This window comes from Lupinus angustifolius, chromosome LG15 (assembly GCF_001865875.1).
Source record: "Lupinus angustifolius cultivar Tanjil chromosome LG15, LupAngTanjil_v1.0, whole genome shotgun sequence".
NCBI classification, from domain to species: Eukaryota; Viridiplantae; Streptophyta; class Magnoliopsida; order Fabales; family Fabaceae; genus Lupinus; species Lupinus angustifolius.
The window spans coordinates 10,417,340-10,432,994 of NC_032023.1; the positions used below are offsets into that span (position 1 = coordinate 10,417,340).

Here is a 15,655-nt window from a genome sequence, read left to right on the forward strand (position 1 = left end):
TCATCAACACCTTCTGGGAGAACAACAAAGGTTGAGTCTACCTAACTCATTTGGATCTTTTGGCCCATAATCTGTTTATCAGTTGGGATTGCACCCAACAAGTTATGACAAATGATTTTCCAATTTGCGCTTGTAATTCCAGTAACAAAAGCTCCATTAATGGGTAACCCAAGTTGGTATGCGACATCTTCAAGGGTTACAGTGCACTCGCCAATAGGTAGATGGAAGGTATGAGTCTTCGGCCTCCATCTCTCAACTTATGTTGTAATAAGGTGATTGTTGATTTCGATTGTACCAATATCCAGAATCTTCCTAAATGTGGTGTTATGAATAACTTCTAACACTAGTGTAGATGGTAATTGTTGCCAGAAATTGTATCTTGCTCGAAACCTAACATCTCCACCATTCCATATGTTGGTGGAGACATGGTGTTTTTGAAGGTTGAGAAGGGAAGGGTTAATAGAACCTGGATCAATATGTTCCATTTTTTGGACTAAAGATGTCGGGATAAAAGAAAATATATGGAAGTAATTCAGAATGATTATGATTTGGTGTGAGAATGAAGGGGAGATTGTTTGAATTTATAGGGTTTGGAAGTTGTGGATGGGGTCCACAACTTTGGGGAAGTCATGGATAGGGTCTACGAGTTCCTACCTGATAGTGGTAATTGTGCCTTAGTCGCACATGGTTTTGTAGCCCTAACCCTAGCCTGGGCCAAAGTCATGGCTGCCATCCACGACTTTCATTAAAGTCATGGAGACGGTCCACGATTTGTATTCAATAGCATACACTAATCTCGTGGGTGGGTCCACGAGATTCATTAAAACCCTAAATCTGCACCAAACTCGTGGACCTTGTCCACGACTTTCTTTAAATTCTGGTGAATCTCGTGGGTGGTATCCATGACTTTCATTGAATTTTATTGGTATACGCACATTTTATTGAAAATGTAGTTAATGAGTGTAATTATTGGTATACGGATATGAGTGTAATTATTGGTATACAGATATGAGTGTAATTATTGGTATACAGATATTTTGAAAATGTAGTTAATGAGTATAATTATTTAGGTTTTAATTAGTTTAATTATATAATGAGTGTAATGATTGGTATACGAATATTTAATGTCTATAACCGAAAATGTAAGTAATTTTAATGACTGTAATTATATAATGAGTATAATTATTTAATGATTGTAATTATTTAGGTTTTACATAAATAAGAATTTCAATATATTACACAAATAATGTTACACAAATAAGAATTTCAATATATTACACAAATTATAACATTATATAAGTTAGTTTTGCCTTGAACTTTGTCCGACTTCGGTACTTCTAAATGGACATTTCTTCTTATTGTGTCCTTCACTCCTACACCACTCATATTTTTTAATTTGTTGGGATTGAGAATCATCCATTTCATTGTGTATGCGTGTATTTTTTGGTCTTCTGGTATGGTTCCTACGCATAAGGGGATTAGGAATGAAGGTTGGACCTAAATAAGGAGACCAATATTCTTCATTTCCAATGATGCACAAGTAGCAATAACATGAGAACATGTCAATTTAAGTGATTGAAATTCCCCACAATCACACCAATTATTGATTAATCTCACTGTATATACTCTTGAGTATCGACTACCACCTCCGAGACTCCTGATTCCCACGAAAAACTTCGTACTATTTGACATGTAGCTTTTCGGTTATTTTCATTAATCACCTTAGTCAATTTTTCACAATAAATATGACATGCCCTTATCATGTTAGTTGCTTCATTTCTATGGTGTACAAACTATGAGTTAAGTCTATGATATGTTGCTCTAACAAGTGCAGTAATTGGCAAGGCTCTTGCTCCTTTGAGAACGACATTCACACATTTTGCCAAGTTCGTCGTCATATGCCCGTACCGTCTCCCATCATCATATGATTGCGTCCATTTTTCTTTTGGGATCTTATCTAACTAAGCTGCTGGCCTCGAGTTCTTTTGACGCAATAGAGCAAGCATTCGCTAGAATCGAAGCCGCATCAATTCATACCCTACAACAAGTTCATTATTATTAACATAAATCACATAAACAAACAATTTAACATAAATCACATTAATTTCAATACATACCTATTTCAATGACGAATGCAATATACAGATTGACCATCACACCATTGTGGGAGCTCAATATGAAGTGCACCCAACAAATCTGTACCCCTATCTGATATTATAAAAATATTTGGTTGTGGGGTAACCTATGTCTGAAGATTGTAGAAAACCCATTATCATGCTTCTTTTGTCTCTCCTTCCACAATGACAAATGCTACTGAAAATATACGTCTATTACCATCTTGCGAACTAACTATTAGCAATGTTCCATCATATTTTCCAGTAAAAAATGTGCCATCCACTTGAAGGATTGGTTTGCATAAACCAAATCCGTCAATGCATGGCTTGAAAGCCCAAAATACCCTGTCAAGAATTAAAGTATTATGTTCTTCATGGTTAGATGTTGAATATCTTACAATTGTACCTGGTGCATAATATTTGACAACATTCAACCAACGAGGTAACTCATTGTACGATCCCTCCAAATCACCATAAATTTGGGACATTGCTATTTGTTTAGCGGTCCAAGCATTCCTATATGTCACCGTATAACCCAAATGAGTGACTACTTCTTTAACTAATGCTTTAATTAGTATACCAGGATCTTCTAATACTAGTTGAACAATGCAGTTTACGATGAAAGATGAGTTCAATTTCGTGTGATCTTGAGAAATATTAGTGGATACACAAGTGTGTCTTCCACTAATTTTTCTAATCTCTCAAATATCACATTTCACACTTTTCGATGCCCGAAGTCTCCATTCACACCCAACACCATAATATTTACATTTTGCTACATATCTATCTGGCCTAGACTCATCCACATGGTAATCAACAGAATTCCTAATATGAAATTGTTTTACAACATTTAATGTTGTTTACTTTGATTCAAATTGCATACCAACAAAGAGATCATTATCCACATCAGTACTTATGTGAGTACTTCTATATGGAAAATCTTGTCCAGACTAATAATCAATGCTAACGAAAAAAGATGAAGGAGTATCATATGTTATGCTAACCGGTCCACTAGTGGTAATCTGAACATCATCATCACATAGCTTAATGTCTTCCTCATCACTAAAATCACTAACAATATCTCTAATAATTACCATCTACATATAAACATACAATAAAATATAAACATATGATATTTACATTTAAACATACAGTAACATTAAATAAAATTAACAAAAGTAAATGAACTCAAAAATATAAAGAATTTTTAGTTACCTTCAATAATCACAGTTCTTCAATTACAAATTACCCTAAATATTTCTCATATGTTTTCTTCCTGCAGTGTGATTTGAGTCGGGACGGGGGTTTATATATTGGTTGGATGTCGTGGATCCAAACACGACTTGGATTTCGTGTACGAGGTCCACGAGAATTGCATGGAACTCGCGTACAAGGTCCACGAGATTGCCATGAAACTCGTGTCCCTGGTGCACGACTTATATAAGCCTGACACCGTGTAAGGAAATCGTGGATGAGGTCCACGACATTGGTGGGAAATCACATTTCCCATCCACGACTTTGGTGAAATCGTGGATGTCATCCATGAGATCCACAAAAAATACCCCATTCCCGTAATTATTTCAAAATGTACTCCAAACATGGGATAGTGTAGTCAAACTACACTACCCACGTAAATTTTCCCACCTCAACTATACATCCTCGTGTTCTACGTGATTTGGAATTATTCATTTTTCTATGCAAATAATAGAGAATGATCGATAATATTTTATCTTAGTTTATGTTCCTCGGTATTGAGGTACTTGGTTTGAGAGTGTTTGGTGTGTACTTGAAAGTATACTACGAATCTCAAGTTAATATATAGAGATATGCAAATATTACAAATTCATAATTTATAATTAAGGTGGATATCATATATTTAATACAATTATATTGGCTATTTATTTTGGGTTACAAAACAAGTGATCTAAATAATAACAACCTAGAAGACTTCTGAAACCGATAACGGATATGAGCTTAATGAGTGGATACCTAAACAGTTGACTTATAGGGGATAATGTAAACCATATAAGTTAATAAATAAGGAATGATTATGGTCCCAACACACCAAAATCACAAATAGTTTTCACCTCTCCCCATGAGAGAGAAAACGAAGGTCCCAAAGGAATTAATGATTTGGTTGATGAAAGTCATCATACCAAAACTCTCTATCAAAAGGTATATCAAAGGAGTAGATGTGAAAACATAGATTCATGTATGACTTTATATCCTTGTTTTATATTATTTATGAGAATCATGAGATTCAAGATCCTATGATTGATATTTCACCAATTATCAAGAAATATCTAACAAATGGCATCAGAGCTTTAGGTTCTGAATTTTATGGTTCTCCATTAAAGATGTTTTTCCGCTGTTGGTTATAAAAATTGGGTATTTAAGAATAATGAGGATAACTTTTATCTACTTCCACTTATTTGAATTATCAGTAAGTTGTATTATGAATCCTTATAACATGTATTGAAGTATATATTCAGATTAGTGCATGAACATTGCATTAACTTTTATGACTTTATTATGCAATACATATATTATATGTATACTAATGCCTTAATGTTGGACATTGACTTTTTTTACTTTCAGTTTTGCAATTTGTTAAAGTATACGTAAGGTATATATGTGTTAAGATGCGCTTTTATTTTATACATATACAATCTCGAATTCATGATCTTGTATATATTGTAAATTAAAATATACATAAGTAATTGTTTTCAACTTGAAGTTATTGTGATGTCTGAAATGACTGATTAAAGTTTATATATATATATATATATATATATATATACACGTGTGTGGTTACTGTTAATGGTTCAAATTATATATATTTTACTATGTTAGTGTGTAAAAGTGTATATATATATATGTTTTAAGATATGTATGATCATATTCGATTTGGAATTTCGATAATGATTTATATCTATATTTGTATGCTTTTCAATCTGGATCTATTTTGCATTTGATTAAGATTGCATCCACTTTTATGGGTTGATATATATATATATATATATTCGTGGGATTAAATTTGTTAATCATAAAATATATCAAATCTAAAGGTTTTAATTTCAATATTATAATTTTTTATAATGGACTCATATTGTTTTCCTTTTGTTTGATAATTATTTTTGAATTAATTGATGCAATATGTTTTCATGTAATGTTATATGAAGGTAGTATTATATAAATAGTTTGAAATATAAACTATTATAATTTGAACAAATTTGGAAAAAAGATTGGAAAAAAGATTTACCTTTGGACTAAAGGAAATATTTGTAAATCATCATTATGTAGTCTTTGAGCTAGCATTAGGATGCTGTCATATGCCCACGACTGTAGCAGATGCAAGCATCCTCCAATTTCAATCTGGTGAGTAATGAGCGCCGCGCGACATATTCAGCGACATAGACATGCCAATACAGTTGAACCCCAACTATATTGGCATGTCTATGACAAGTCCTCCAGCAATGGGAGATACATCAGGTGGACTCATGATCCTGATGTATCTGGCATGAGGAAGCCCCCAATTATGTGTAATATGAAGGCTCTTACATGTTGTTCAATGACAACATCATCAACACCTTCTGGGAGAACAACAAAGGTTGAGTCTACCTAACTCATTTGGATCTTTTGGCCCATAATCTGTTTATCAGTTGGGATTGCACCCAACAAGTTATGACAAATGATTTTCCAATTTGCGCTTGTAATTCCAGTAACAAAAGCTCCATTAATGGGTAACCCAAGTTGGTATGCGACATCTTCAAGGGTTACAGTGCACTCGCCAATAGGTAGATGGAAGGTGTGAGTCTTCGGCCTCCATCTCTCAACTAATGCTATAATGAGGTGATTGTTGATTTCGATTGTACCAATATCCAGAATATGCCCAAATGCGGTGTTACGAATAACTTCTAACACCGGTGCAGATGGTAATTGTTGCCAAAAGTTGTATCTTGCTCGAAAAGTATATTAATTTAAGTTGTACTTAATTGTATATATTGATTTTGGTTAAAAATAAGTTTCAAATATATTGATTTTGAAAGTGCAGTGTTATTTGCATAGTTTTAAGTAAAATACTAAAACGCCAAACCAAGCACACAAAGTGAGAGTAAGAAACAAATCTATCTTTAACTTCATCTCATTCATGGGGCACCAATAATCAATAATGTTTATTGGCAAATATCACTATTACTAGTCCTAGACTAACACTAAGATAACAAAGAAAACAAATGCCTAAGGTTAAAAAGTAAGAGCAAAAAACATAAGTAGCAAAACCCTACTGTTTAAGAGCTAAGCTAAAATGCATCATCAAAGATGAGTCATTCCTTAAGCTTCCCAACCCCTCAAAAGTGTAGCATGGGCAACACGGTTGAGTCCTAAAGTGAAGGCTCCCATTCTCAAGTCACAATTGTGAGTTTTACACATTTTCTTAATGTCTTGGAAAGCATTAGTCATGTACTTCTTCAGCTCATGGTTCACCTTTTCTTCCTCCCACATAAAACCTTGAATATTCTGCAGGCAGCATAGTGCATAAATTATCAGAGGAAGGAAAAGAAAAATAGGGCAGCCCAGTGCACGAAGTTCCCACATACGCAGTCTTACCCTCACAAACGGGTAGACCGTTTCTAGGAATTGAACTTGTGGCCTCATGGTCACTAAGCAACAATCTTATTGTTGCGCTAAGTTCACACTCTATTAAAATATCAGAGGAAGATTTAAAATAATTAAGAAGTATCTTAAGCTTGGTTTTCAACTTAGGCTTGGAGTGTTTTGTTCATCACTTCATCCCATTACCTGAACCCACTCAAAGTAGCTCACTGTCACTCCACCCGAATTGGCGTAAATGTCAGGTAATATGATGACTCCTTTGTTGGACAAAATCTGTAAAATAAAACCAGTTCCATGATCAAAGTTTAGCATATATAGCTCACGAGAAGTAGCAAAGCAGTAACTCAGTAACCATACCTCGTCAGCTTCGGGGTCAGTAGGGTGATTTGCACCTTCGACTATAAACTTTGCTTTCACGTCAGCCGCGTTTTCCCTTCAAGAATAAGGAACCAAAATGTCAAGTAAATAGGAAGAGTATATAAAACAATGGGGATGCTATTTTAATCAGTGTGCAAGATCAATAAAACTAAAACAATTTTAGCTTAGGGTGACATTGTCAAGCATACTTGTTTAGAACTCCACCCAGGGCACATGGGATAAGAACATCACACTCATGAACAAGCAATTCATTTGGATCCATGGCCTCTCCTCCTGAGAAATCCTTCAAGGTTCCATTGTTATCCTTGTGTTTTAGAAGGGTAGAGATATCGATTCCATTTGGGTTTTTAATAGCTCCAGTGATGTCACTCACAGCAATCACCTTACCCCCTCTGTCATAAATAGACTTAGCAGCCCAAATACCAACGTTTCCAAAGCCCTGCATAATTTCATAAAAAACCAAATGAATGTCGAAATTGGAATTAGTATCTACATACTTGTCACTTATCGGGAAAAAAATTATATACTTATCGACTAGCAATCGTGATAAACATAATTACAAATTTCTTTCAGTGACCTTACCAATCACGTATCTACTCTCACATACCACATATCATTTACCAATTAATGATAATGTAAGGAAAGTCTCATAATTATAGGGTAAAATGTGATGACCAAGTACATGTGTCATGAAGTATCATAATTTGGTAACCATGGATGAAGAAATACCTGGATAACAAATGTGTGATCAGCAATTGACTTCCCATATTCAGCAAATAAAGCCTCTATTGCAAAAATCATTCCAAGACCTGTAGCAGCCTCTCTTCCCAATGAGCCTCCAAGATCCTACAGGCCAAAACATTCATAGCCAAATATAATAAACAGCAAGGTATAAATTAGATTATGGGTGAAGTGGGTCGAACTAGGTGTATCTAACTTAATCACTATAAGACAACTCTTTCTTTTGTTGGAGGTTTCAAAACAAAAGGTGATTTCACTCTTCCATCTGATATTGAATCCAATATACAAATAGTTGGTTTACAGCATAGAATAAGCACATGTATATGTAAGATTAGATATCAACTAGTGATATCCTATATATGAAGGAAGCCCTTCAGTTTCATATTCTGAATGCACAATTTATTCAATTGTACCTTTCAAGCCTCTTTGTTTAATTTCCTATTTTTATCCTCAAAATGGATTATTGATGTTCACAACAATAGGCAATTGTCTATGATTTTGAGAGTGTGTATTTGATACATACAATTGGCTTGCCAGTCACTACTCCTGGTGAATGTCCATGAAACTTTGAGTACTCATCAAGAATCCATGCCATGGTCTGTGGAACAATGAGAAAATATATATGAAATCTGAAGATGTTAACATCTAAGAGAATGGCAGGAAATTAAATCCAACATCATGAAAGCAAAAAGCTAAGCACTACGAAATGGATGAATTACAAATTGATTGCAGCGTTACAATGAGAAATTCTCATTCATCCACTATCAACTATGTGTAGTTGAAAAGCAACCTCGATGTTCCATTTGAAATTCGGAAATTTTCATATGAAAGCACTTCGTAGTAAACAAATTCCTCATTGTGAAATCAGTACCTGTGAATTAGTTCCCATATCAGGGGCAGGAACATCCCTCTGAACGCCAATGAGGTCATGAATCTTTTGTGTGAAAACTCGAGTTAGACGTTCTAACTCGGTGATGCTCAAGTCCCCTGGGTTGCAGCCAATCCCACCCTTTGCTCCTCCATAGGGAATGTTCGCAACCGCTGTCTTCCATGTCATCAGCTGAGCTAATGCATTAACTTCATCAGGATCAACCTGGCACCAGAGAATGTCACAGTTTGATATTACAAAACAAGATGACAAATTTACAAAAACATTCATAATGGTAGTACCTAAAAAACATCACATGTTACAACATAATGATTGTTAGAAGAACTAATTGATTAACATCTCTTTTTTTAAGTAATGTGTAGATTATACATCAAACATAGCAACACTTCATTCACATATTCAAGGAAGTAACTAATGAATAGAAAAAATGCAGAATGTATACTATTTTGGATGCAGAGGACCAAAACAAGGTAAAAGTTTAAGTCATTTTCAGAATTTCATCACCATAACTGAAGAAGCATACAAGTACAAGAATCTTAAATTAACACATGTAATCAAACAACACATACAAACAAGTATGCACCATTATCCAAACCCTAACCTTCCTCTTCCTTCCTGAAATTGAGAAATTTTTACAAATTTTTTATGATCCCACTTAAAAAACAAAATTTGAATACTTTTTGCTAGATTAATATTCCTTATACTTTTCCAATTTGGCTTCTCCAAGTTTATTATGTACTCATCCATAACACAGATTGCAAAGCATTATCACACAGACCCAAAATACAGTTTTGAATTTCTCTCTCCAAAAACTATTCAATTAATGGTTTTAGAACAGTCCTCTATTCTCTATTTTATGAATTGGGGGTAAAAACTAACTTTTTAAATTTGAAAAAAATGGCATATTAAATTGCACATATGAAAGCTTCACTATACTATCACAAGTTCAAGCAAAAAAATCCCAAAAACAAGGACAACCAAGTCCTTCTCTCAAAGAAAAAAAAAGGCAAATGAAACTAAACCCAAATTCCATATATATATATATATATATATATATATATATTTTGATTTGAAATTATATCGTGGGATTAAATTTGTTAATCATAAAATATATCAAATCTAAAGGTTTTAATTTCAATATTATAATTTTTTATAATGGACTCATATTGTTTTCCTTTTGTTTGATAATTATTTTTGAATTAATTGATGCAATATGTTGCCAAAGTAACCTCTATTGTGGAAATTGATTATGATTACACATATGTGTATGAGATTATTTATGCGAATTGTGTTCGGCCCAAAGGAAGACACAATTTAGTCAAGTAATAACATACATGTGATGATAAATAAGTAACAATTACAAAGTTTTTTCCATGTGAATAATAGTCGGTCCAAAGAAAGACTATTGTTTGACACAACTAATTGTTAATATTTGATCATTATGTTGAGAGTACCACTTAGAAATTGATTTCTCATTCCAAAGACTAGAAATTGTTGTTGTGCTAGATATCTTGTGATGAGTCTATTATATGAACATATTTTGTTTTATATATATTACTTGACTTGTTTGTTTAAATAGCTAAAATACTTATGGTTTGTTGCATTGGGTGGTTGCTGATTGTATTATTAAGAAGTTGTTATTGTTGAAGCATTGTTTTTGTTTGGACATCTTGCCCAACCATGTTTAATCATGTATAAAATGTTAATATTTTTTTATGGAAAATTCAAAATGATCATTACTAGAATTCGAAATGCAGTCCTTGCGGTGAGAATGATGCAATGCTACCAATAGATTATAATGAGTATATGTATTTATATGTGAATATAGATAATATATATTTTGGATTAAGGTTATGTTGAATCAAACTGAACTATATGGTTTTTCTTTTGGAAAATAAAATTGTTTGACATTTTAAGCGAACTTATTAAACAAGAAGTCGCCAAAGTGACATCTTTTATGTGAATTGTTCATAATAAATGTCAAATACTAGCGTGTATATGTATCCGTGTGAGTACTAATCGGCCCAAAGGAAGATTATTGTTTGACCGGATTATATACACACATGTGATGAGTAAACATATGATTATTATAATGTTACATGTGTGAATGATAAACCAGTCCAAAGAAGGGTTTATTATTTGACATGCATTGTGATTAATGTTTGACCATTATGAAAAACGTATCATTAGTGATTGATATAAAATATCAACCAATTGTATGTTTGAATTTTATTGTTTGACATGACTGATTATCAATGTTACATTACTACATTGAGTGTATCACTTACAAGTTAATATTTTTGTCCAAAGACTGAATATTAATGTTGTGTTAGGTAACTTATGATATGTCCCATCATCATTTGAATTTATGTATTAAAGTTGAACGTAAGTTTAATTGGAAGAATGATTGCAATTTTTCTGTTCTTTTACTAGTGCTACAAAAATTTATGCTAAAATTAAGAACATTCAATTGCTGAATGAGGCAAATTTTAAGGTCTATAAGGAAGTCGTAGAAATTATTCTCGGCTGTATGGATTTAGATCTAGCACTTCTGGTGGAGAAACTCATTTCTACTAGATATGAGTGTAATTATTGGTATACAGATATTTTGAAAATGTAGTTAATGAGTATAATTATTTAGGTTTTAATTAGTTTAATTATATAATGAGTGTAATGATTGGTATACGAATATTTAATGTCTATAACCGAAAATGTAAGTAATTTTAATGACTGTAATTATATAATGAGTATAATTATTTAATGATTGTAATTATTTAGGTTTTACATAAATAAGAATTTCAATATATTACACAAATAATGTTACACAAATAAGAATTTCAATATATTACACAAATTATAACATTATATAAGTTAGTTTTGCCTTGAACTTTGTCCGACTTCGGTACTTCTAAATGGACATTTCTTCTTATTGTGTCCTTCACTCCTACACCACTCATATTTTTTAATTTGTTGGGATTGAGAATCATCCATTTCATTGTGTATGCGTGTATTTTTTGGTCTTCTGGTATGGTTCCTACGCATAAGGGGATTAGGAATGAAGGTTGGACCTAAATAAGGAGACCAATATTCTTCATTTCCAATGATGCACAAGTAGCAATAACATGAGAACATGTCAATTTAAGTGATTGAAATTCCCCACAATCACACCAATTATTGATTAATCTCACTGTATATACTCTTGAGTATCGACTACCACCTCCGAGACTCCTGATTCCCACGAAAAACTTCGTACTATTTGACATGTAGCTTTTCGGTTATTTTCGAAAAACGTATCATTAGTGATTGATATAAAATATCAACCAATTGTATGTTTGAATTTTATTGTTTGACATGACTGATTATCAATGTTACATTACTACATTGAGTGTATCACTTACAAGTTAATATTTTTGTCCAAAGACTGAATATTAATGTTGTGTTAGGTAACTTATGATATGTCCCATCATCATTTGAATTTATGTATTAAAGTTGAACGTAAGTTTAATTGGAAGAATGATTGCAATTTTTCTGTTCTTTTACTAGTGCTACAAAAATTTATGCTAAAATTAAGAACATTCAATTGCTGAATGAGGCAAATTTTAAGGTCTATAAGGAAGTCGTAGAAATTATTCTCGGCTGTATGGATTTAGATCTAGCACTTCTGGTGGAGAAACTCATTTCTACTCCAGAAATCCTCGATGAGGTTAAAATTAAGAAATGGGAACGCTTTAACCTAATGTGCATAATGATGATGAAATGCTATTTTCCATAAGCGTTTCAGGGCTCTATTTCTGAGGTTCAGGGTACAAGGAAGTTTCTTGAAGAAATAGAATCATACTGCCAAAATTCAAAAGGCGAGGATGAGTAGCTTTTTGGATAAACTCATCTCCATGAAGTATAAAGGCAAAGATAACATAAGGGGGTATATTATGGAGTTGTCTAATCTCGCATCAAAACTCAATTCACTTAAGTTAGAGCTTGGTGATGACTTGCTCGTGAACTTGATTTTGATCTCGCTTCATGCAGACTTCGGGCCATTCAAAGTGAGCTATAACACTGAGAAGGACAAATGGTCTCACAATAAGTTTATATCTCAGTGTGTCCAAGATAAACAGAGACTGCAAAAGGATAAGACTGAAAGTGCTCATTTGACTATGCCCTCTTAGAATAAGAAAAGAAAGTGCAATAAGGATGTTGTGAAATGGCTATTTGTGTTTTCCTCAGAGACTGTGGAATTGTTCCACAATAAACTATATTAGGCAAACCTAGCATGAAGGGTGTTTCTAAGCGATGAAACCGAACTCTTAAAGATATGGTGAGATGTATGATTAGTCATTCTTCCTTACTAGAGTCTCTTTGAGGGGAAAGCTTTAGAGACCGTAGTTTAGATCCTTAATATGGTGTCAAGTAAAGCAGTTAACAAAACTCAATATGAGATTTGAAGTAATAAAATACCAAGCTTAAAACACTTGCACATTTGGGGTTGTCTAGCTAAGGCGCAACCTTATAGGTCGCGTGAAAGAAAACTAGACTCAAGAACAATTAGCTGCTATTTTGTTGGCTATGCTGAATGCTCTTGGGGCTATAAATTTTATGGTCCCACTTCAAAACTTTTTTTAGACGAGAAATGCAATATTTCTTGAGGAATTTGATTTTGGGAGGAATAAAACATAAGGAATGTTGTCTTTGAGGAAGAACCTGTCACTAATATTGAACAAGTTCTTGTGCCTATTGCTATTCAAGGGACAACTTCGGTAATAGAAGATAATGTTCAAAATATTGTTTCTGGCAACAATGAGGTTCTCCCTCAAATAGCTATAGAACAAATTCAACAACCTCAAGAAGTAGAAGTGTTATTAAAGAGATCCATTAGAGAGAGGAGAAATGCAACTCCTTATGATTATATTGTATTTCTTCAAGAACATGAGGATGATATTTGGTTAACAGAAGATGACCCATTGAACTTATGTCAAGCATGAAAAGTTGTAACTCTCAAAAGTGGATTGATGTCATGCAGAATAAGATGAAGTCTATGCATGATAATGATGTTTGGGATCTTGTCGAATTACCCGAAGGTGCGAAACCTATTGGTTGCAAATGGACATTTAAAACTAAGAAGGACTCAAAGAGTTATATTAATAGATATAAAACTCTTCTAGTTGCTAAAGGCTTCACTCAGAAAGAAGGCTTCATTATAAAGAAACCTTCTCTCTAGTATCTTCAAAGGATTCTTTTAGAATAATATTGGAACTAGTAGCTCATTTTGATTTTGAACTACATCAGATGGATGTTAAGATTGTGTTTCTATATGGTGACATTAAAGAAACGATCTATATGGCGCAACAAGAAAACTTTCTGTTAATTGGCTCAGAGTCTATGGTATACAAATTAAAGAAATCCATCTATGATATTAAACAAGCTTCCCGTCAATGGAATCACAAATTTCAATAAGTTATTACCTCGTATGTTTAACAGAGTTTTTTTTGGGAAGATATTTGAGCAATCCTGTAATGCATCAATGGAAGGCAGTCAAACATATTATGCGTTACTTAAAGAGAACAAATGATTGCATGTTCACTTATTGGATGTCTGAGAATTTAGAGATCATTGTGTACTCTGACTCCAATTTTTTGGGTGTCTAGACAAGAGACACTCCACCTTTAGATATGTGTTTATCTTGGTTGAAGGTGCTATATATTGAAAGTCTGTTAAGCAGACACCCATAGTTCGTTTAACCATGGTTGCGGAGTTCATGGTTTGTTTTGAAACATCAGACCATCACATATAGTTGCGGAAATTTTGTCACTAGCTTACATGTGGTCGATGGTATTAAAAGACCACCGAAAATTTATTGTGATAATAAGTCCGCGGTTCTTTACTCCAAGAATAATAGGAGTTCTACAAAGTCAAATTTTATTCGCATCAAGTTTTTGGTTGTCAAAGAAAGTGTTCAAAATAGACAAATTTCTATAGAACTTATCGGGACAAATTTTATGCTAGCTAATCCACTGACTAAGGATTTGGTACCTAAAGTCTTTTATGAGCATATTGTTCATATGAGTATTGCTCCTTAGGATACCTTAGTTTAGTGGGAGTCTATATATTTTATGATTTACTTTGTACATCATATATAGTTTTATGCATAATAAAGTTGATGATTTATTGTTCTATTTTAAATTTGTGTATTGTAACTATTATGTTGCAATTAAGGGTTTTGAATTGATCTCACTAAAGAATAAAGAAGGATCACTCGGAAATAGACATGTTTAGGATCAAATTGCATGAAATTTCCATGTCCCTCATCCATATTTGCTCTATGTCATTTAGTATATTGGTATGGTGATCATCGTGGTCGTGTCATGTTTGAATGTGATGAAGGTCATAATGGTTTCATAGTTGATATATGAGATGTACCACATTGTATTAAGGAGAAGCCTAAATATAAATAGCATACATATGCGCGCCTAAAGAATATGTGATATAATTGTTCCACGAAAAATATGAAGTCCAAGTGAGAGATTGTTAGAAATTCATAATTTCTAATTAAGGTGAGCATCATATATTTAATACAATTATATTGGCTTTTTACTTTGGGGTTACAAAACAAGTGATATAATTAATGACAATCTAAAAGACTTCTGAAACTAATAATGGATATGAGCTTAATGACTGGATACCCAAACGGTTGACCTATAGGGGATAATGGAAACCCTATAGTTACCACATAAGGAACGGTTATGGTCCCCAATACACCAAAATCACAAATAGTTTCCATCTTTCCCTATTAGAGAGAAAATGAAGGTCCCAAAAGGAATTAAGGATTTGGTTGAGGAAAGTCATCATACGAAAACTCTCTCACAAAAGGTATATCAATGGAGTAGATTTGAGAATATGGATTCAAGTATGACTTTATATCCTT

At 33.2% G+C, this 15,655-nt stretch overlaps 1 protein-coding gene across 1 annotated transcript; it reads right to left on the reverse strand.

Moving 5' to 3' along the window:
- Positions 6,227-9,067, reverse strand: LOC109327535 (glutamate dehydrogenase 2-like). The gene is made up of 7 exons (XM_019560714.1): positions 8,719-9,067; positions 8,371-8,445; positions 7,836-7,952; positions 7,295-7,545; positions 7,086-7,161; positions 6,915-7,001; positions 6,227-6,632 (listed from the first exon to the last, which is right to left on the reverse strand). Exons 1-7 carry the CDS (start codon positions 9,004-9,006, stop codon positions 6,447-6,449), a joined length of 1,080 nt encoding a protein of 359 aa, XP_019416259.1. The 5' UTR covers positions 9,007-9,067; the 3' UTR covers positions 6,227-6,446.

Excerpts from the sequence above, each read along its gene's own strand:
- LOC109327535 (XM_019560714.1), bottom strand. The coding sequence starts at position 9,006 with ATGAATGTTTTTGTAAATTTGTCATCTTGTTTTGTAATATCAAACTGT. Across the intron at positions 7,953-8,370 it reads TAGTGACTGGCAAGCCAATT|GATCTTGGAGGCTCATTGGG; the intron begins GTATGTATCAAA and ends TTTGGCCTGTAG. Across the intron at positions 7,002-7,085 it reads CTGACCCCGAAGCTGACGAG|ATTTTGTCCAACAAAGGAGT; the intron begins GTATGGTTACTG and ends TTTATTTTACAG.